Here is a 23,312-nt window from a genome sequence, read left to right on the forward strand (position 1 = left end):
TGTGCAAGCGAGTGTGACATTGTAATTGAGCAGTAACGTACCTGAGTAAACCACATAAGTAGGTGCAGTAAGATGGTTACTTTTGGGCCAACTTTTCTTGGCTTATAATAAGCAGGCAACTGCTTTATTTAGCAAGGCACTAATTTAGCCATATAAATGTCTCACAGGAGAATTTAAAAGTTGGCCTTCTTAGAGAGGCGGCCTCCTGTACAAGTGGCTACTAAGGTCCACTGTGGATGAAAGCCAGGCATTAGATATTTGGTATTTCATGTGTTGAAGGCATTCCAGGGCTTCTGCTTGTCTGAAATCTCACCACAGTTTACTCAGGCAGTGTTGTGGTCACCACTAAACCACTGGAATGCTGTGTTATGTTCATCTTTTGCTTAGCTACTATATAGTAGAACTGAAACGGATACTCTGAGATATATATATATATCCTATGGATAATGACTTCATCACTTTCTTCATCAGGAGCTTATAAGGACCAAAAGTTAAAATTTTTACGCTTTGGGATGACAGTCAACTGCCTACATCTGAAGCAGTGCCTTTGGTGCTCTAACAGATTGGCTGACCCCCGTGCTGCCAGCACTCACTGTGTCACACACTAAATCCATCTCTATAGCCAGTTAGAACAGCATGCTTTAAATGCAGCCATCTCGTTAATAAACTAGGTCAGAAAATTTTGTCCCTACCTGAATAATGACCAGTTTTCACTGTGCTATTAGTGATCAGTGATTATGAAGGATTATTTATTAAGCTACTACGATATACATATGCTACAACCACCAAATATAGCAGTACAATTTACATCCTGGTCCAAAGTTGCTAATCGCCTTGTTTTACAACACGAAGATCTATAGTTAAACTCACCAATTGTTTCTCAGTGGCACTAAATCCCTTCAACACGAAAACACAACCCTCATGCGATGAGACAACAGCCTTAAGACCTTAAGAGTCTTGCCAGCAAAGATTACAGCCTATTCTGATGCGCTTATTTATTAGTAATATAAATTTTAAAGGCGTTTATTAACAACACTCAACAGGACGTGTCCCTCTATTGTCTCTGTACATACTTGCCATTTCTCTACTATTCTCAATTCATTTCACAAGAGCTTGTACTGATATGTACAAGGGTGTGGTTTCTCCGCTTGAATTAGTTAATGGTCGAGATACTCTAAAAGAGCAGTCAAACACTCTAATAGAACAGTCACGTTTCTAGAAGTACTGTATTTTTTTATATTGTAAAGTCTGTAAGTAGCTAGTAATTTAAGCATTGCTAGGCAGTAGTTGTAGTACAAGATGAAGGGCAAAGTGTTACTAAGGGTTTACTAGTTAAAATGGGTGTTAGTTGACTGCAGTTGCATGCCACTAAAATTATTGTTGTATTTTAATATTCTGTCACTGTAATCTGGGGTTTCTGTCAAACCATGGAAACTCACCTACTGTTTTCAACAGTGTATGCTTATTCTAGCAAAAAGTATTGAAATCCCATCCAAAAACAGCTTGCAGCTGTAAAAAAGTGCACGTCCAAGTAAAGCAGAGTTAACTGCGACAAAAGGTAATGATATCATAATGCGGCCATGTGCGAGGTGTGCAATCAGCTAATATTAATTTTACATATTGCACACCTCGCACATGGCTGCATTATGATATCATTACTTTTTGTCGCAGTTAACTCTGCTTTACTTGGACGTGCACTTTTTTATAGCTACAAGCTGTTTCGGGATGGGTTTAATTTGCTTGGACTCTCGGTCGATGTTCCACCTAAACCGAATGTTACATTTATCATTTAGATTTTTTCATAATTATAGCTTTGTATAACTGTCAATTGGTATTTCTATTGTTGCTTTGGTGATTCCATCTTTAATATTAGGGTCCCTTATCAACAGATTAATCAAAACATCTCCTATTCTCAAGAATAAGTGCAATGAATCAATCACAACTCATTCAATAGGGATAAATGGGAAAATGGGACTTTGACAGCAACTGAATCTGTCTTTGTTTCACTTATCCAGTTTAGATTTTGTCTGAATTTTTGCAATGGTTCTTGCCCCCTTTTTAGGGTCAGTTGTCAACCACTCCAATGACATTTCTGATCTCTTTTCAGCTGGACATTTGTACCAAATGCAGGAATATTTTGCATTTGCTTGTCAATGCCACAAACGGTGGCTAAAAATTTCATATATCCATCTAAGAAGAATAAATTCTGTAAACAATGCCTTCAATTGTAAGCACTTCAATGTCCTTGGCTTCATTACAGATGTCTTCTAGTCCCAGTGCTAGTTCGTCATACTCTTCTGATGTTCTTAAAATAGCAACAGTGTAGTTTCCCATTACAGAATATGCCTTTTTCCTCTCATCAAGGATTATGAATGCAAAGCTTACAATATTGTAACATCTAGCTATTCTTGTACCGTCACCTACTAGCTTAATTTTCAGTTTTGAAGGAACAGGAGTACCTTCCTGATTTGCATTTCGTACAAATGTTGTGAGACATTGTACAAGTCTTTGTTAATGCTTTATTGAACACCACATACACCATTAGGGCAGTTTCTAATTTCGCATTTTGAATTCAATGAGGTGCTCAACTTTATAATTTCATGGAATGTAGGCAAATCAGAGATCACGCTCAATTCATGGTACGCATCATTCGAAATTCCATATTTGTCCTTTACATAATTATAATGTAGAATGAGTGCTGCTTGCAATGGTAGTACTATGATCAACTTTATCAAGTTTGGGAGTAAAGGTCCCATTATGAACATCTACAATCATCCTATCACCACTATCATTTTTTCCCTTCAGCTCAAGTAAACAAGGTTGAAAGTCTTCCATTTCACAACACTTAATTTTGGACTGAACTAACTACCTTTTCTTTTTCTATTGTATTGCTGTTGCCTGCTGACTTCAACAAGAGGTTTTCGAACATGGTGTTTTTTTAGCTAATTGCTGTTCATTTCTTTTCTCTAGTTTAAGAGTCTCTTCGCATCTTTCCCTTTTGACAATTTCCTCATTCAGCTTGGCTTCTATTTCTAGCCTTTTGCTTCAACAGTTGTTGGTTTGCTATAGATCTAGATTTGTCAAAAGTGAAATACCATGTTGATTCTGTTCCATCTTTCCATTTACTCAGCTTATTCATACGACTCTTACTACCACATCCTTTAAGTTACATTCCCATTCTTCTCAAATTTGATTTAAAAACTTGTCTGATAGCATATCCAACGGAATAGAATAGTGCAAAAAAAGATGTAGTTTAAAATACCTTTAAACAAAGTTAATGTTGAACTTGATGGCGGCCTCGAGCATTCATCCTTAGACATGAGACATTAATAAGAATAACGACGCACTAGTAAGAATTCTAGCACATGCGCAGTAGCACGTGGCGTTAGTTGTTAGACAAGTATTATTAGAAAAGTGTTATCAATTGCTATCAAGATCCCTATGAAGGCAGTAGGAAAGAAATCGAAATCGTCCGTAAAGAATGGAACAGGAAAAAACGCTCAGCAGAAGAAGAAATCCCCGCCTAAGAAGCCTCCTGTTAAAACTAGATCATCTGCTGTCTCGCCTGCCACCGAATCTTCCGCTAAGGTAGGAACAAAGCGGGGAAGACAGCTGAAAGTCCCGGAGCCCGACGAGAGAAGAGATCAAAGACGCGTCCCTTAACAACTGCTGACATTCCGGACATCGTGTCGGTGGTGATCAGGGGCATGCCACAGTCTGCGGAGGCCACCCCAAGTTCCTCTACACGCCAGAAGAGAGCAAGTCGTCACAAGCAGAAGAACACAGACCAGCCTAGCCAAGCATCCCGTCATCGCGTTACTCGCACGACGCCTACTCCTGAGACGGACGACAGTTCCGATGAAGGAGACGCCGACCATGAGGATTTTGGTAAGTTATGGAGTAATGCATGTTATGTCCGTGTAATGTTTCGTTTTACAAAATAATAAAGTGCACTATGCAAAGCCTTCTTCATAACGCGCACCATGTAAAGGCTTCTTGTAAGGCGCACCATACACAAGCCTATGCTTTATATGTACACCATACTTTATGTAGCCCGCACCATGTTCTAGCCTTCAGCTAATAGCCATCCTTATTACGCCATGCCTAAGCCTCTTACTGTTCCTCTGAAAAAGCCTTCCAATTGTAGTATGCACCATGCTCTAGCCTCATTCAAGGGGTATCTCATAATACCATGCCTAAGCCTCTTACTATGTTTACTTAATCAAGCCATATAATGTTAAAACATCAGACGTTATTCATCTCCATGCCCCCTTCCCCCCTTCTCATTGTCTCTCTTGTGTCCTGTTCTGCTGACGAGTCCGCTGATGGTTGTGAACTCCCTCATATCCGACAGTTGGAAGTCCATCCAGATTCCGATGATCTCCTTAGCATTGACAGCCATGATTCAGATGAGACATTCCCTTCGGAGAAGTCACGCCCACCAGTGTTAATAAGTAATGGCCTCCCTCCCATCCCATCCAGATTGATGAAGCACGTGGAGGATGGATTGTTGAGATGGCAGAACTTCTGCCAAGCCACCTGGACTCAGCTGACCTCAACATTAATGAATGGCAGGTCGCATCATGCAAGCGACTTCTTACAGTGACAGATATAATTGATTGGATCCAGTGCTTTGCAGTATATATGGCAATTATTTCCCGCCATAAACCCAAGAGGATTGCTGACCTCCTAAGATACCAGAGCCTAATAATTGGGGCATCAATGGACTGTCGTGAAGGCAAGTGGGTTATTTATGATCGTTGCTTTCGCCTAAAAGCATCGGCCTCTCGGAATGCTCAATGGTCTGTTATAGATGTTACGATCTGGAATATGACTTTCTCAGAAAGGGCTATTCAGAGTCGTCAGCAGGCAGGCTCCACCCCCTATGCTTCAAACCCTTCCCAACGGTCACAACGCCAATATCAATACCAACCAATTTGCCTGGACTGGAATGTAAATCCTAATGGATGCTCTCGGTCGCCCTGCCGCTTCAAGCATATTTGCTACCAATGTGTTCATAATCCCAGAGCCCAAGACAAGAATCACAAGGCCTCCCAGTGTCCATATAGGCAGAAGGACAGGCAGCACAACCAATCTTGACTTGATTGATTTGTTGTTTTTTCCTTTCTTTGTTAACTGACTTTTAGACCAATACTGATAGTAGTTTCTTTTCTTTCCATATGATTTGTTGTGCAATAACACTATTTAGTCAATATAATATTATGCAATATTATGTGTGGTGATAAGTATGCACAATGCTGACAGTATAACTATCGATACCTTATCCCCTCGCAGTGGTGTCGGAACAACATATTATTGGTGTGCACACTAAGGACTTGCGCTGTAACTACAGTGACTGGATCTCATCTTGGACCAATCACCTGAGCCACCAGCTATCTGATGTCAAAGTACCACCTGTGGCCAGGGAAGTCAACACACCACTAGATGCAAGCAACTGGAAAAAATTGCTGGTAGATCACCCTAACAGATCATTGGTCGACTTTTTTATTTTCGGTATCACAGAGGGCTTTTGCATTGGCATCAAAGAGCAATTAACCCCATTGAAATCTGCCAAGCAAAACCTGAGTTGTGCTCTTCAACACCCTGACACAGTGGAGAACTACCTAACCAAAGAGATTGCACTTGGTCGTGTTGCTGTCCCATTCCAAAAGTCTTCGGTCCCACAAGCACATGTTAGCAGGTTCGGGGTCATCCCCAAGCATCACCAACCAAACAAGTGGAGGCTGATTGTTGACCTCTCCCATCCGACCAGTGGCAGCATCAATGCAGGGATCCCTAAGGAACTGTGTTTGCTGAAGTACATCACAGTGGACTCAGCTATTGACCAAATTAAGTGCACAGGCCGTGGAGCACTGCTAGCCAAAATTGACATCAAAAGTGCATTCCGCCTCCTTCCAGTTCACCCAGCCGATTGCCACCTTTTGTCTCTGAGATTGAAGAAGCAGATCTTTGTTGATACTTGCCTACCCTTCGGGCTTAGGTCTGCCCCCAAGTTGTTCAACGTTCTGGCCGACCTACTGTCTTGGGTCCTGGAGCAACAGATGGTGACACCAGTCCTGAACTGTCTGGATGATTTCCTTACTATTGGCCCACAGGATTCCCCTTCGTGTGTTAGTAATCTTCAGAGGATTAAAGATACTTGCTCCTTGTTAGGAATACCTCTTGCCCTAGAGAAGGTTGAAGGCCCTTCCCAATCTCTAACCTTTTTGGGAATCTCTTTGGATACTCAACTCATGCTGGCCTGCCCACCCGATGAAAAACTCTGAAGAATCCGGAACCAAGTTTCAGCTTGGCTATCTCGCAGAAAAGCAACAAAAAGGGATATCTTATCCCTGGTAGGCTTGCTGCAGCATGCCACTAAGGTGGTAACACCAGGAAGGACCTTTGTGTCCAGAATATACAGACTAGCAGCTCGCCTCAAAAAATTATCTCACTTTATGTGTCTCACAAGCGGCTTCCGCTCAGATCTTAGGTGGTGGCACCTCTTCATCACACATTGGAACAGGCTCAGTTTTATCAACGGCTCCACTCCAGACTATATAATTGCCTCAGATGCATCAGGGTCCGGGGGCTGTGGAGCAGTATTTGGATCTCAGTGGCTGCAACTAGCATGGTCAAAAGACTGGGCACAAATCGACATAATGGCGAAGGAGCTAGCACCAATTGTTTTAAGCTGCGCTATTTGGGGACCACTACTATCAGGCAGCAGAGTGGAATTCCACTGTGACAACAGCAGTGTTGTTGACTCCATTACCAAAGGATCCTCAAAGGAAATAATGGTCATGCACCTCTTACGCTGTCTCTGGTTCTTCTCAGCTCATTTTGATATAAAGATCTCAGCTTGCCATATTCCAGGCACGTCGAACACTGCCGCAGACCAGTTATCCAGAAACAGATCAACAGAATTCTTAAAGCTGCACCCTCACACCTGCCACTCCCCTGCATCAATCCCAACATCACTGTTGAAGCTCATATCACCCCGGAGACAAGACTGGACTTCTCCCTCTTTTCTTCGCCACTTCAAGCGAACCATCAATACACTCCAAAGGTCTCCACCTGCAAAAAATAAAAAATCACATACTTAATGAGCTCACATAAAACAACGCTACAACATAATTGACCATACACTTGTTGTTCAATGTAATTGATATATGTGACTGGGCCTGCGAAAATAGGGCATGTGGGCACGTGAGTTTTGCTTACTTTTTCAAGCTTTCATCACTCATAACATTTTGTATTATTATGCTATGGCAATGCAATTTTCAGCTCTTAGTAAACTGTTAATTGGCTTTATGATGCAAGTTACAGAATACAAATATTCTATTCCAGTACTGAGATATGACCTGTAGAGTCATGGAGTGTAGTTTGTGCCCACATGCCCTGTTTTCGCAGGCCCGGTCACATATGCTGTTCATCGTAATTGCTGTATGATTAACTTAGTTGATAATTTATTTGCCATTCTTGTTACAAAATCGCAATAGACACTTGCAAACAAGGCCACACATACATACTTAAATTCCATTTGTAGACCTACCAAGGAGCACTCACCTCAACAAGCTACTGAACAAAGCCCAAAAGCTACTACATCATGGACTGGCAAAATCCAACAGAAACATCTACACGGCTGGACGAAGACGATATGTTAACTTCTGCAAAATGGCAAGGATTCACCCGATCCCAACATCCGAGTGCACCCTAACTCTGTTCATATCGCGCCTAGCTACCTCCAACATCTCGCAGGGAACTATCAAGGTGTATCTATCAGCAGTTAGACACATGCATGTATGCAAGGGGCTTCATAACCACTCAACCGCCAAATCACTCCTAGGCTCCATCTCATCTTAAGGGGAATCAAAAAACGCCAAGCAGGCATGCACTTGACAGCCGATTACCATCCAGATGCTCTATAACATAAAAGCCCTCCTATCAAAGAAACCTCCTTCCTATTATAATACCACACTCTGGGCTATGTGCTGTCTCGCCTTTTTTGGGTTCTTAAGAGTCAGCGAGTTTACAATTCCTACAGAAGGCTCCTATGATCCATCACGACACCTATCTCTCAAGGATATTGCAGTTGACAACAGGAAGAAATCCCGTCTCCTGCAACTGTCCCTCAAAGAATCCAAAACAGACCCATTCAGGCAGGGTGCCAAGGTGCACATGGGTGCCACCGATAGCTTGGTATGTCCAATAAAAGCAATGATTTCATACCTCGGCAGAAGGAGTGAACAACCAGGCCCACTCTTCATCACTGAAGAAGGAAATGGCTGGACGGGAGCCATGTTTCGTGCAGGCCTCCAGTCCCTGATGGTCAGCCTCAAACTCGATAAGCGCCGCTATATCACACATAGCCTTCGGATTGGGGCAGCAACGTCTGCGTCTCTAGCCAAACTACCAGACTCCCACATACAAATTCTTGGCCACTGGAAAAGCAACGCATTTAAAAGGTATATCAGACCTCCTCCCAACGAGGTAGCAAATATGTCCAATATCATCGCAGCTGGTCGTCACTGACTCCTCTTGACAACCTCAGCATGTAATTGGTGTATTTATATGTACTAAAGACTGTCTAATAGTACTGCATATGTCATATTGATAGTGTTGTACAGTCACTTCATGTTGCTACCGTGCTTGTCTTGACACTACCGCAAAGTGGCTTCACGCTATAACGGTTGACCTACACAATTTGTTGGCATGCACACCCGCCATAAGTGCTGTTCCCAAACAGCCGGTATCTCCAAAACACATAATCTAGATACTTGGGTGTGCCTGGTGAGGGGGGGGGGGGGGGGCTCACCTTTCTATGGCTTAAAGGAAGGCCTTTGGTGTGTAGAATGCCTCTGGGCACCAAAGTCCTTCCCTGCCCAAGTATCAGCACATCTGGAAAATAAAAATATAAGACCCGGTAGGCAATTGATCCCAAAAAAGAAATCTTAGGACTGAAAATTCTTTAAATCAAATTAACCCAGCAACCGGGACCAGGTACACATACCAAAACCACCACTACCAACAACAGTTGGCCGGTGGCGAAGAGCGACCAGTGCTGCACCTCCCTGGACACGTCAAAGGTTAGTCAAGTAATTACTATTAATTTTCACAATACCCCTTTCATATCTTAGCTGGAGAGGAGTGAAGCATGTTGAATCGATAGTAGAATACTGTTCATCATCTGCTAAGTCAAAATTAATGTTGGCATACCATTCTTTCCAGGGTGTGATATACTCCACAAATAAAAACTACAAAACAAAATATCACTTTATAACCATTTTATCCAAGACACTAACGTAAGCAACCAATTATCGTCAGTCACCTATTATCGTCACAAAACTTTAAAAATAAAACTGGTTGTGTTTACGGTAAATATCTCGGAATTCGGATATCTTTCCTAGACAAAGCAAGGTAAATCTAGGTTATTTTCCATTCTTTTTCTGCAAATATGTCTCCTTTTTGTCCCTATAGGTGAAATATGTGGGCTGATATTGTGAAGCGACCTGAAAAGAGACGAAAGTTTAGACGGTTTGAACAAACGGAAAGAAGGCCACATGGGAAGCCTCGAAGTAGATCCTCACCAGCACTGATAGTCACCAATTCTTCAAAGAATCAAAGGATACAGACAGAAGAGCAATTTAACTCCACCTATAAAGTTGTGGAGGGTAGTAGGAATGGATTTAGTATTGCACGTGAGTGTATTGTGTCAAGAATGATACTGCAAGATGGGATTTTGGAAGGGTAGTGAGGCATGGCAGTAATCCTGGAACCCAGCCATACTTGAATCAACCTGAGGAGACCAATACTGTAGTGGAAACAACCACAATTGGTTATAACAGGAGCCAAAAGCTGGTTGTACTTCTTGGATGGAGAGATCTGCAAAAGAAGCAAAGCTTGTTAGCTACCAGCCAAAGAAAAAGATGTAGAACTACCTTCATGACATAGGTAACACAGTGGGTGGATTCATATTAATTTAATTGGCGAAGAAAAATCTGGTAGAGAGTCACTGCAGTTACCAGCAGACAGCGGATTACTTCTTTTGATTATAGCTATTACCACAATCCAGCAGTTACAAGGTGAAGCAGTTGGGTAGCAATACCACAGAACTGTTCTCATTCAAGAAAAGATCCAGCCTTTGTTTAGATGTGCTTCAAGTGCTGCTAGAACAATTTGCCGTTTGCTGAAAAGTTTGTGATGTTTGATATGTACGAACGAAATGTGGAGCGAATCCTAGCTATGTGTGTGCGCAAACAATGGACTCATGAGCACTGTACTACACTAATGTTATTAAATTGCAGCTGAAATGATAGCTAAGTTAAGTTCATGGAACTGCTCATATCAAAACATTTGTCAACTTTTACCATACATTATAAAAATCCGTAGCATAAAAAATACACAAAAATTACACGACTGCTAAATACGGCACCATAACTTCTGCATAATTATGTTCATTTACGGAGATCTACTATGGCTCATCAGAATCCTTAATCAATGGCGATTTGAGTGATAAATAGGAGTTTGTTTAGTAACTAAGAGAAAAGGCAGGATAGAGCCTTGTGTTGCTAGATTATATGTTCAGGTACGTAATAATTTAGCGGAAAAAAACTGTTTTTTCGTATGTTTCACATGTAACTCCGTACAACAATTAGTTAGGCACTTGCTTCAGGCGGATTCTTAATCAGCAAGTGTTGATACATAGAATGATACCAAGTTTAGCGAATTTAGTTGAGGGTAACACATTGTATTTTTGGGGATTTCCCACCCAAGTAATTAAAATCTCCATAGGAAATTGTATGGGGGCGCGTATTATGTTGTAATCAACAGTAAATAACTGTTACTATGGTAACAATATAGGGTTACTTCAGGCGGAATCGTGTAGAGCAATTCAAGGGTTTTACTTTGTTGTATAATGTCCTGTAGAGATTATGGGTGCTAATGGTTGCTTTTTTGCATTTTTTGTATTTAGTATAAAATCCATGTATTTTGCATGGGGGAAGAAATAATGGCTGCCGACAAGGTTTTTCAACCAACTGATTTGACTAAGCTATGAATACCAAAATGACAAGGAGTTAATTTTAAGCTATTTTATTACATAATTCATAAGATGTAATAGTAAAACTTGATGCTATGCAAAATTTTGTTTAGACCGCTTCGGTTTACAATTCCCAATAGAATGTTGTACGCATGTAAATGTATGTAGTGTGTACATGCATATGTAACAGTTTCACTTGAAAAATCACACTTACCTGGTAATTGGTGCTAATGCTTTCAAATTACGGATAAAAGGTTTAGAATGTGTACAGAACATGGTATTCACTCACTGTAAGCAAGATATAGAGTGCTGAACTGGTAACTGACGATAATTAATACAGTATACTGATTGCGGTGACGATATTACGTTATGCCTGACGATAATAGGTAAATCTCGGTTTACAATGAAACGCCCCTGGCTTCTAAACAAAATACGCTAGGCACCTACAAAGCTACACATGGTAAGAGGAGCCTATAACTTTATTTTCGGTCCAAGTTGGAGATCCATGCGACTTTCGCTTCCGAAGTTACAGCACTCCGCCGATTTTCAGCTCATTGCTCTAAGCGGTTTTCCTGGTAGGCGTGAAAACTAGTTTTTTTTTGTTTGTTTATTTTTCAGTCATAAAAATCGGTCGCGTATTTGTGACATAGGTTGGGTTTTGTGTCATATCTCGATGGCCTTTATCTGGATTCTTTTCAAACCAAAAAAGGCACTCCTACATTTTTGGGAGGAATACTCACAGTTCTGCTGTTCCAATGGATTTATCTGCATTGAATTCTATTAATGATCATTCCAGACTGTTGCTATAGCTCTGATCATGAGGATTCCGCCAGCTTTGTTATTCCGCGCCATTCTCTTGGGAGTGAGCCTTTTATGTTTTCTGACATTACAGTCTAGCAGTTGGGTCCTAAAAAGTCCACTGGTCCTGATGGCTTGTCAACTAGATTTTTGAAGGCAATCGCAAATGAGATCTCTGTCCCCCTCACCAGAATATTTAATGATTCCTTAAAGGCAGGTGTTTTTCCTTCTCAGTGGAAGCAATCTCATATAACTCCTGTTCATAAGGTGGAGCATTTAGTGATCCTGGGAACTTCAGGCCCATATCTGTGGTGCCTGTACTAGCTAAAATTCTGAAAAAAATTGTTGCTGCTCAGCTAAGTAACTACTTGGAGCAGCATACTCTTCTCCGTCCACATTAGGGTGCTTACCGCTATGGAAAATCCACTGAGGATGTTCTTTTAGTGGCCGTAGATTTCATTACACAGTGTTTAGATGATGGGAAGGCAGTATGTGCATCCTTTTTGGATTCCACAAGGCATCCGATTCACTAGACCATCACATGCTGCTTGATAAGTTGTTCCAGTTGAACATCCATCCAAATGGTTCCAGAATTACTTATCCAACCGTTGGCACCGTGTGAAAAGTGGTAATGGATTTTCAGAGTGGAAGTCTATGAAAGGTGGGATACCACAGGGCAGTGCCCTCGGCCCCCCGTTGTTTTTAGTTTATGTTAATGATTTGCCATCACAAGTACCTGGCAGAATATTGTTGCAGTATGTTGATGATACTACGCTGATCTGTTCAGCTCCGGACGCTGAATAAGCTGCAGCTTTGATGAATTCACATCTCGAAGTGATTAGTCAATGGACTATAAACAATAGAATGCAACTGAATCTTTCGAAGTCTTCTGTAATGTGGTTTAGAGCTCCGAGTCAACGTGTCATCCCCTCTCCTCCTGGAATATTTGTGAGTGGCATCCACCTTGCTGTTGTATGTAAACAGAAGTACTTGGGGCTTATTTTCGATGATACCCTTTCTTGGTCATGTCTCCAAGGTGTGCCAATCAATGTCATAGTATCGAACAAACAGAGGCTGGTTTTTAAAACAAGTTTGTTGAAATTTCTGATTGAGAGTTTGGTGTTTTCTCGCCTAGTTTATTGTTTGCCAGTTTGGGGTCCTCCCCTGACAGTGACTAGTATCAATCGCTTGAAATGTTTACAACATCGAGCTGTTCAACTTTGTTTGGGCCTTCGGAGGTGCGACCACATCACACATCAATTCCATTCTTTACAGTGGTTACCACTATGTAGTGAGATTCAGTATCGCTAACTCTGTGCTATGCACCATTAGTATTTTCAGCCGTACCATATTTCATTAGTTCCACCTATTAAGTTTGGACACCAACATCAATATGTCACTAGAACTACTCAGCTATTTGCTCAGCCACCTAGATGTCATCTTTCTTTTACTCAGTATTTTTTTCGATTAAAAGCAATTCACGCAGTACCTTATGATATTTTGACTTCACCAACCTTCAAAGATAATTTATTTTCATATATGTGTTAATTTTGATTTATATAGTAATTTGTGTGCGTGTAATAGTTTGTGTGCTTATGTTGTAATTGTTTGGTTGTACATATGTTAAAGTATGTGTTCTGTTTTATTTAATTTTTGTATGTATGTATGTATGTACGTATGTTGTGTCTTTGCTCCTCTGCCAGGGAAGAACGGCATTGCCGACTGGTTTGAGGTAAAATTCAAAATCAATCAATCAATCAATCAGTTACTCCATCTACATAGCCATTTTCAGCTCATTCCTTCAAAGGGTTTACCCTGTGGACGTGGCAGACCTTCAACCTTATTTTACACGAATATTTGGTCATAACTCTATGAATGTTCATCAGAGTCTTACCAAACTTGGCACTACGATCCGCTGTAATGAGCCCTTTAAGTGTGCCAAATTTCAGCCAGATTGGAGTACGCATTTGTGTTTTATGGCAGATTTTGCAAAGTTTGCAAAATGAAGATAAAACAAAGAAATTAAATGAAAATTTAATTGCTCGTATCTCAGAAATCCGGAGCGATTTTCTTCAAATTTGGTATGCAGACTCCCCTACCTAGCCGACACTTCTGTGGCAAATTTGGTTCCATCGGATAAGCAAAGAGCTACATACGTAGGTGTGAAAATCGCGTTTACTTTATTCCTGTTAATATACTCACAGTGTGGTGCGCCGGCTTCTTGGGCCACACAACACACTACCGTGTGTCTAGATATAATAAAACTAGAGCAAATACACATGTAATTGTTATTAAATTGTCATTTGGCCACTTTTTTGTAGTGTGTGATTTTAAAGAGCGGCCAAATTACAATATAATAATAGTTGGATGTGATTTGCTCTAGTTTTATTATATAGCTATAGCTAGTTACGAAGAGAATGGGTAATACTGCATGCATTCACTTGACTGCAACTTGATATCAGTCCTTGCTCTTACCAGTTGTTTAACAGATTGATCATGGTAATATTCAAATCTACTTGGCCGCAACTTGATATCAGTCCTTGTTCTTACCAGTCATGTTGAATAAGCTTGTTTGGTTGATCCTACTTTGCTTGGCAGCGCTCTTTTTTACAGCCCCAAGGCTGTTTTTGTTTTAGGTAATACTCAGATGGAGGCATTTATTCTCCTTGCTATCTGATTAGTTTGGAAACATTGGGTTAAGAGTAGTAGTGATATAGCTTATTCACAAGCATTTTGGCTAAAATACAGATTATACCCACATTGCAGACAACACATAATTTCTACTTGACAATGAAGCTTACTTCTCTAGGCCTTTGGTCAATTCAATATTATCTATAAATTACTTGACAGTCTTGATTAATAATGAACTTACTGAGTTTGGGCTTCCTGTGAGATATATATATATATATATATATATATATATATATATAAATATCCATTCATATTGACAAACATTGCCAGGATGTACCAGCTGATGGCCCATAATTGACTGTACTAATATATGTATTTTTCACCTTTTACATATAGTGGTTTTCATTTTAATATAATTCTGCATACCAATGAAAAGCTTATCTATAATTTTCATGTATGTACCAATTTTCAGCTTATTCATCCAAATGGTTGCTAAGTGAACATGACAACTAATGACTTCTGTTATTTTACAAAACTTGTTTGGACAATCGTTGCACACATTTGGTTTCATCTTTCATCTTTGTGGTCTTCATCTCGATTCACTGATAATCTCCAGCATGGCTTACATGTGATTCTGTACAATATTGTGTTATTATTGACAGTATCTCTGTGATAGCAATTCAATTGCATGGTCGTACCATAGAGCTATCTTCTTTCACTGATAGGCTAGCAATGGATGCAGATGCATCTGCTTTCATCGGTGCTCTTATGAAGTTGAATTTCTGTATGCTGAGATCGAGGCAGTTCACTGCTTGAAGACTCTTAGTTTACTAATTTGTTAAGCTGCTTTTCTGTAATTGTACCTAGTTATACTGATAGTAAAATGTCAGTAACTTTAAGTATATGGAACATAATTGTTTTACTAAGTTTTAAACTCTCAGTAAAACATCAGTGAATGCGGGTTTTCTGATAAAGCACTAAAATAACAAAACAATTAACTGTTCCATATACTGGGGATATACCACTCTAGTAAACTGAGAATGGTTGTGTACAGCTACAGAATATTTGCTACATTAGAAGGTTGCCTAAAAGATTGACAGAGTCAGTTTGGTGGCTGGCCAGAATGTCTCAGCTTTCTTGGCAGTGCATATATACTTGTCATAAACAAACAACAATGCTTGACTATAGTGATGCTTAACTATACCACCATTGTGCTTGTGGGTGCTGGCCTATTTGGTTATACTATTGTTGAGTCAAAGTAATATTATATCCCAGTCTGCGGCAGCATAAACAGAGATCAAAGCTTCTACTGAAAATGTGCATCTAGAATAAAGGATGGAAATATTCCAACAACTTTGTAGTTCAGGGTAAAATGTTTAATATAGTCCAGAATAAGTACAGTATTATAAGTGTGCATACTTCACAAACCTGCCAGGTTTTTTGGGTATCTAGCCATTCAACCTACTTTTAACCCTGATCATGACTTACTGTACATCAAGACTCACGGTAGTGAGTCGCGCGGCCAGTAAAGCAGAAACGCGCGCCGCAGACAATAAATGACGCGACCACTACGTGAGGATTTTACAAGAACGAACGTTCTCAAATTTGGCCTTCCTGTAATCCACCCGTCACTTACGCTATCCCTCTGAAACTCTGGAGTTGAACTCATCGTGTCACTAGTAACTACCACACAAGCAGTGAAGCAAATCCATGCCGATTGTTTCGTGATCGAGATTGCCGACATGAAAGGGGATGTTTCATTTTTTTTTTTTTTATTTTTTTTTTTATCGCATGCGGTTAGACGCAACCGCAGGTGTATGCCTTGCGTTCCTTTGTGCATTCCGAACATTGATCGCCCTGTTATCGCTTCAGTATTCACTCAATCACCTCAAGATTCACATCATCGATTTCACCATACATGATTACCCTACAGTCGTGATTTCAGCACCAAACGAAGTTTCAGTCGTCCTCAGTCGACCTAGAGGCCAAATACAAATCCCAGATTGTTGTTTTCCGCAATACTCGCTTGGCATGTAGGGCAATGTGTCTTTAAACTGTTCTGAAAGTTTCGTTCAGATTGAAACATTTGTTTTCGAGAATGGCTAGTTTGAAATTTGAATTTAGTCGCCCCCACGTCATTTGCTCTCTAAGAATTTTACTCGGAATTTAAAGAATGACGCAGAGCACAACTGCGGTCTCTGGGTATTGATGAACTGGCGCTCTATGTAGTTAATCAGTACATATAGCCACCAAGAAGTGTGCTGCCATAGATTATAGTCCATAGATATAGCTAATCTATGGTGCTGCATACCATCCTTCGTTTTGAAATTAGTCGCCCCCACATAATTTGTCCTCTAAGGGCGCGGCTTAAAGAATGACACAAGAGTACAACTGCGGTTACCAGTTGTTGACACAAGCTGTGAGTAATTAGCACATGTAGCTAGCTTAAAAGGAAGTGTGCAAAATCGCCTAATACAATTGTCACCATGCATTATTGCATTTTATAGCACCCCCACACAAAATTACACATGTAATTACAACATACAGAGGAGACACATGAATACCAAACACTTTTCACAACAATAATGTAAGAATTGTACAATAATGACTGTAATATAACTGCTATGCAAATGTTTTCCAGTGGCCCGCCATGGTAGCAAGTCTCACATGACGGCATGTATATTCATCCAAACACAATGGGAGTAACGAGTGAGTATGATGACAACAAGTTGGTATGACTCCATTTGTAGAATCCAGATGAGTGGGTGTGGCTCCAGTATGTCTAAACGGTTAACAAACATTCCTGTTATAAATACGTGCTAGAGTTGCAATATAATAGTATAGTATTTAAATGCAATAATACATAGTCTCCATTGCATCACTATCAAACGACACTAAGTGGAGGATATTGTTGCATCTCTAGTATGTACACTCTATCAGTACAACCTATCTTAATGGCCACTAGTATAGAAAGACAACCACTCTTGAAAAGCCAATTCCAATTGAGAATTTATACACTGTTACCTGCTGAATGAGTGAAGGTGGCAATAAACAAGTTCCACCGTAATTTATACACGTGATCTGATCCTGTATATTCTGTCAGTGGATGAGATCCACTTGGCCAGGACAAAATGTGACTCAAGTGCCCTGGATGATCCATACTCAACCAACTTATGACCCAGTGGCACAATGGAACTGACTATTTATAGAGAATACAATTACATTTATTTCTAAGATGTGTGGATGTGTGGACACATTACAACACATTACATGTACATACAATTAAGACACGCTACGTACTGTTTTAGCATTTCAAGTCACCACATTATACACATACCAGTCAACAATGCTTCATAGTGCCCATCAGTAAACCTGAAGAAAAGTTACGAAAAATAAAAATTCACATAAGTACAATGAAACCTCATTAATATGGCAGGCTGTGGGACCAAAAAATTTGGCCTGAATAACAAGGTGGCCTTATTAATGAGGTCATAAGTAATGCTTAGCTATATTTGGGACCTACTAGAGGTGGCCAATATAATGAGGTGGTCTTATTAAAGAGGTGGCCACTAAGTGAGGTTTCACTGTACATATAGTTCACAATATTGTGAACAATATTAATGGTTAACAATATACACTGAAACCTGCAGGTCACTTCTTGTGGAAGATTGCTCTCTACACAAAATGACACATTCAGAGATTGTATTTAGATGGATGATACAGTAACGCATTGTGACTTCAATACTCGTGATGTGTCACTGCTAGGCAGCAACCATATACACGGCACTGCCACATCGCACTTGCTCGCACACACAATTTTGCTAACGATTTTACAAATTGATAATTAAGGGGTGTGGCAACTAGCTGTTTCCCTTCTGTACAAGTGGCCACCAAGACAGGTCCACTGTGGATGAAAGCCAGGCATTAGATATTTGGTATTTCATGTGTTGAAGACATTCCAGGGCTTCTGGTAGTCTCAAATCTCACCACAGTTTAACTCAGGCAGTGTTGTGGTCACCACTAAACTACTGGAATGCTGTGTTATGTTCATCTTATGCTTGGCTACTATATTGTAGAACTGAAATGGATACTCTGAAAAATATATCCTATGGATAATGACTTCATCACTTTCTTCATCAGGAGCTTATAAGGACCAACAGTGAAACTTTTTACACTTGGGGCTGACAGTCAACTGCCTATGTCTGAAGCAGTGCTTTTGGTGCTCTAACAGATTGGCTGCCCCCTTGCTGCCAGCACTCACTGTCTCATACGCTGTCATACACTAAATCCATCTCTATAGCCAGTTAGAACAGCATGCTTCTTACCTTTTTTTAAGGCCGCATAATGCAGCCACCTCTTTAAAAGGCAAGGTTAGAAAATTTTGTCCCTACGGCCTGAATAATGACCAGTTTTCACTGTACTATTAGTGATTAGTGATCATGGGGGATTATTTATTAAGATACTAAGATATACAAACGCTACAACCTCTAAATATAGCAGTAAATTTTTTACCCTGGTCCAATGTCTCATAATAATCGTGACTTCGTGAGAGACTCTACTGTGACAAATACATGTTTATCATGATATGTGCTAATCGCCTTTTTACAATTAAGTTTTACAACACAAATACATGTATAGTTAAACTCACCAATTGCGACTAAATCCCTTCAACACGAAAAGACAAATAATGAGACAACCTTGGAGACAACAGCCACACAAGCCTATTCTGGTGCGTTTATTTAGTAGTAATATAAATTTTAAAGGCGTTTATTTACAACAGGACATAATTACGCGCCCCTCTATTGTCTCTGTACATACTTGCCTTTTCTCATTTCATTTCACAAGATCTCTTGGCAGGGGCGTAGCTTCTTCACTTGAATTAGTCAATGCTTGAAGTAGATCGAGATACTCTAATAAAACAGTCACATTTCTACAAGTGCCATATTTTTATATTGTAAAGTCTGTAAGTAGCTAGTAATTTAAACTATACAATCCGATGCTAAGCAGAAGTTGTAACTATGCTAAATATTGATTGCTGTGTTCAGCGGTGGAGCAAGTAGTTGATATGAGGGGGGCTGGGCTGACCCAGACTTATTTCTATAGTTTAGTAAGGTGAGACCAAAAAAAAAAAAAAAAAAAAAAAAAAAAAAGGTCGCAACCAACTGACAAGAGCTTCCACCTCACCAGCTACCATTTCTAGCTGATAAACTACATAAAAATCCTTACATAGCTCGCTACACACTGAATACTTTATTAGAGTGACTGCTCTATTAGAGTATCTCGATCTTTATCACAGTTTTCAGCCCCACTCCAAGAAAGATAATTTCGGTGTGATATCATTCTGAGGGGGGGCTAAGCCCCCCCCCCCCCCCCCCCCCCCCCTTCCGCCGCCTATGGCTGTGTTACAGCTGTTTTGTGACTGCTCTAATAGAGTATCTTGATCGTTTCAATGCAGTACAAGATGAAAGGCAAAGTGTTGTTAAGGGTTTACTAGTTAAAATGGGTGTTAGTTGACTGCAGTTGCATGCCACTAACAGGGCCGTCCAGAGAAATTAGAGGGCCCAGGGAAAAGAGTTAAAGAGGGGCCCAGGGGCAAGGAAGGGTCTAGATCCTGACTGCTCTATTAGAGTATATCGATCTTTCTTTAAACAGGTATTCAAGTGGCCCCTTTCAGGCTGTGGTAGGGGGAAAAATACCCCAGTTACCCCCAATGTGGGCGGCCCTGGCCACTAAAATTACAGTTATATTTTAATATTCTGTCACTGTAATCTGGGGTTTCTGTCAAAACCATGGAAACTACTGACTCACCTACTGTTATCAACAGTGCATTGCTTATTCTAACAAAAAGTATTGAAATCCCATCCAAAAACAGCTTATAGCTGTAAAAAAAGTGCGCGTCCAAGTAAAGCAGAGTTAACTGCGACAAAAAGTAATGATATCATAATGCGGCCATGTGCGAGGTGTGCAAGTTGTAATATTAGCTAATCAGATAATACAATGTTATTGTTAAAGTGTTAATGAGAACTATGTGATGCTGCTAGTTTTGAAGTGTGTGAGCATCTTCATAAATGCCACATAAATTTAATTCTCAATAAAGCAATGTGTATAGATTCTCTGATAGTAATAAATAGTTTGAGTTTGGCCGCCTTTCCTGTATACAGCAATGCTACGAACAAAGGAAAGGTGGCCAAACTCAAACTATTTATTACTATCAGAGAATCTATACACATTGCTTTATTGAGAATTAAATTTATGTGGCATTTATGAAGATGCTCACACACTTCAAAACTAGCAGCATCACATAGTTCTCATTAACACTTTAACAATAACATTGTATTATCTGATTAGCTAATATTACAACTTGCACACCTCGCACATGGCCGCATTATGATATCATTACTTTTTGTCGCAGTTAACTCTGCTTTACTTGGACGCGCACTTTTTTTACAGCTATAAGCTGTTTTTGGATGGGATAGTTATTACATGGGCACTTTTACATGATTACATGAATATATCAAATGGGTAAACAACTGATATTAAACATTCACATATCACCAGGAAATATATTAACTTTTACTCTCAGTGTTAGGGGAATGCTGATTATGTTATCATAATAATGAACACAATAGGTTGAAAACATTGAGCGTAATTCTAGCATAATAGCCATAAACCTTGTGCAATACTACAAATTCTTCTGTTTCAAAATACATATCACACAAAAAGATCAATATGCTCTAATAGAACAGTCAGTAACTCTAATATAATTATCAGGTAGCTGACTGTTCTATTAGAGTATATCAATCTTTTCTATAACATACATTTTGACAAGTAAGGATTTACAGTCGTTGCTTCAACCACCTACATTTTCCCATAAGGTGCAAAGCTATTAGAAAAGCATGGGAACTGAGGTATAAATATTGAGCATAATTTGAGCATACTGATGATAGGTAAATATTGAGCATATATTTAAGCACAATAGTTAAATTTTTGAGCAGTGCAGCATAGCATAATAGGTAAAATAATGCATAATCGGTGGATCCATACTGAGTTTGTGTCCTCAGTATAGAAGCAAAATGGACATAACATCAACTACACCTGTATGCACACCGTCACAGCTACATAAATGTGACCGGATTTGCGAAAAGGTACCTTTTCCACACATTTTACATACCAGCAAACAAAATGATGTAACAATTGACTCCTTATACTGATTAACTTCCTCTTAGTATCACAATGCAGCCAGATACTATAGCTACACTAATGGAAAATTTCAGGCAATTATGTGTCATGATAAAAAAATTATAAAGCTTTAAAGGTTAAAAAATGGGTCAAATTTTGTGTGTGAAAAGGTACCTTTTTGCTAATCCGGTCACAAATATGCATAAACTTCATATAAAGAGTGTTTTAATTGTTTGTAGACATTATTTGCACTGGTTACATTGTTTGTAAGATGAATAAATTAGGATTTGTTTGCGTGTGTAATAAAAGGGGTGTAGCCCATTTAAGAGGTGTGCAATGGTCCAATATCCAAATTTGCATTTCTCTACTGTGCCAAATTTGGTGCTTATATCAGAAAATGCACAATTGCCATATGTACTATGCCACCTTACTTAATGGCTGATTGTGTTTGTATTATTTACTGACAAACATTAAAGGTAAGATATAACTTTGCAATTAAAAATATGTACGGTAAGCTTAATTAAACCCATTGCAGTAGCATTTCAATATTCTTTACATTGTTTTTTTATTTTATTTTAGCTGTTTGCTATCAAACATGTCACAATTTTGGAACTTGTGTAAAACCTGATACATGCGCATGCTCAACTGGATGGACTGGTCGTGACTGTCAAACACGTACGTAAGCATGCAATTAATGTACGTATTCTGTAACAATCTGTATTCTATAACAATGTGATGCAAACAGTCTGCAGTTTTTCAGATGCGTTTATAATCATCATCAGTTGTTACTTTTGTGGTCAATGACGATATGATGCAGTCTTTTCTGCTATTGGCCGTTCACCATTATTAATCTCAGTCAATGTCTTCCGTATATTAGTTAACACAGTCCTATTATTAATTTTCCTCAGTTGTCATTACAGCAGGCAACACCATCTTCTCAAACATCTCTCACACAATATTGTTTCTAATGTATTTTAATGAATTTTTGCAATATCACATGTTTTAAAAGGCATTAAATTTTATATCTGGCATGAAAGTGAAACAGAAAAAGTGTTGCACTGTGATGGAAAAATCATATGAATAGACTTTAAACTATCGTTTTCCAGCAGTTGTCTGGTAGGATTTTGTGAATGTGGTTTTGGCAGGGTGCATAAATGAAACAAGATCAACACTGCTTCCTATTGATCCAGATAGCAATCCAAAAGCGATTGATATAGCTACATATAGCACACTTTGGCTTACCCATTACACCATTACATTTGAGCATCAGCACAAACTGTACCAGCATCCCTTCACCAAAAAGCTAAGAGGCTACATGTAGATAATGAAAGCAGTACTACTTTGGTGTTCACTCTGCCTCTTTCTCCTGAAATTTTATCAGTACCTTTTCCACTACCACTGCCAATACCACTTATTGCTATCAACACTTCAGAGGTAGTCACACTTTGGCGCACTGTAATTCCACAAGCTTGAACAATTAAGTGCCCATACGTGTTCTAATAAATGTTTTTGTTAATAGAGACTTGGTATTTACGTATACGTATCGATAATGTTTGTACATACTATCACAGCACCTATAGCATAGACTACACATGTTTGTATGTAGCAACTATCAGGCAAATGCTGTTACTGTAAACTTAAAATGGTAATTAGCTGCAGTTAT

General features: G+C 39.5%; 1 protein-coding gene and 1 long non-coding RNA gene across 2 annotated transcripts in view; one reads left to right on the top strand and one right to left on the bottom strand.

The window, feature by feature from the left end:
- LOC136257463 (multiple epidermal growth factor-like domains protein 11) overlaps positions 1-23,312 on the top strand; it is a 100,975-nt gene that overhangs the window by 74,097 nt on the left and 3,566 nt on the right. Inside the window, exon 4 of the mRNA XM_066050684.1 lies at positions 22,229-22,324. Coding sequence (XP_065906756.1) covers positions 22,229-22,324 — 96 coding nt within the window. The remainder of the gene's footprint in view (positions 1-22,228; positions 22,325-23,312) is intronic.
- On the bottom strand, positions 16,949-19,831 carry LOC136258105 (uncharacterized). Its single transcript, XR_010702583.1, has 3 exons — positions 19,119-19,831; positions 17,771-17,842; positions 16,949-17,252 (listed from the first exon to the last, which is right to left on the bottom strand). It is a non-coding gene; the product is annotated as an uncharacterized lncRNA (long non-coding RNA).

The sequence above is a fragment of the Dysidea avara genome, chromosome 6 (assembly GCF_963678975.1).
Source record: "Dysidea avara chromosome 6, odDysAvar1.4, whole genome shotgun sequence".
Taxonomy (NCBI): Eukaryota; Metazoa; Porifera; class Demospongiae; order Dictyoceratida; family Dysideidae; genus Dysidea; species Dysidea avara.